The following is a 951-nucleotide window of genomic DNA, read 5'->3' as shown; positions in this document are numbered from 1 at the left end:
ATCTGGAGCTACTAGGGCTCTCGATAAGTGAGGACACAAGAAGAGGCTACGAAAGGGCAAGAAGAGAGGTCTATGAAATGGGATTGTCCTCCCCTCTCAACGCTGGTAAAGTTATCCGATACATCAGATGCCTGTTGGATGTAACTGGGCTGAATTCGACCTCGGTACAGAAGCGAATTAAAGCCCTAAGGACTTTGCAGAAACTGGAAGGCTTTAGCACCATGGAGGCCGCGGATGAAATGCTTATCAAGCAAGCCATGCAGGCTGTTTAACGTATAACTTATACGGTATAAGGCCCCAGCGGGATGCCAAGCGCGCTGCCATAATGCCCGAGAGTGCAGTTGAGTCCCCATTTGACTGTCCTGAGGCCCAGTTCAAGGATAAACCAGAGAAAAGCCTTGTACGATCAGCTCTCCTCAGCGGGATATCACCGAGCTTAAGGTCCGGCGAGTTGCTGCGCATAAGAAGACAGGATATCACTGAGATACTACCTGGGGTCCCTAACACTCATATTAGAATACACCTCGGTATCACCAGAGTCAACAAGATTGAGTACGTGGAGACCTCGTGTAATGCTTCGAAGGATGTGTGCGAACAAAGGGGGAAATGGTGCTGCTGCCACACTATGATTAGCCTCTGAGACACGACGGCCAGGCCACTCAGAATCTTCCACAAAAGCTATAAGAAGACTATGGCGGAAGTTAAAAGCTTGGCCCAGTTTCTACCGGACTCTATTGGCGAGGTGGACCTTATGCAGTCTCTGAAATTTTCTGGTAATTCCTGCCGTAGAAGTGGGACAGTATATCACTTGCGTGCCGATGCACCAAGGCCAATTATCAAAGGAATATCGCGGTGGCGCCATGACGCGATGATCGATACATATGGGGACGAGGAGGTCAAAAAGCTCGCCAGGCACGGAGCAGCTATAGTGAGAGAATACGTACACCGCCC

At 49.9% G+C, this 951-nt stretch overlaps 1 protein-coding gene across 1 annotated transcript in view; it reads left to right on the top strand.

Moving 5' to 3' along the window:
* Window positions 1–868: 868 nt before the first annotated feature.
* Window positions 869–951, top strand: part of Pmar_PMAR027759 (hypothetical protein) — a gene marked incomplete at both ends in the record, with an annotated part of 1,849 nt that continues 1,766 nt past the window's right edge. Inside the window, one exon of the mRNA XM_002767652.1 lies at window positions 869–951. Coding sequence (XP_002767698.1) covers window positions 869–951 — 83 coding nt within the window.

The sequence above is a fragment of the Perkinsus marinus genome, assembly GCF_000006405.1.
Source record: "Perkinsus marinus ATCC 50983 genomic scaffold scf_1104296970268, whole genome shotgun sequence".
NCBI lineage: Eukaryota > Perkinsozoa > Perkinsida > Perkinsidae > Perkinsus > Perkinsus marinus.
The sequence above is the reverse complement of the archived record's forward strand: the minus strand, read 5'-3'. Positions and strand labels throughout refer to the sequence as shown.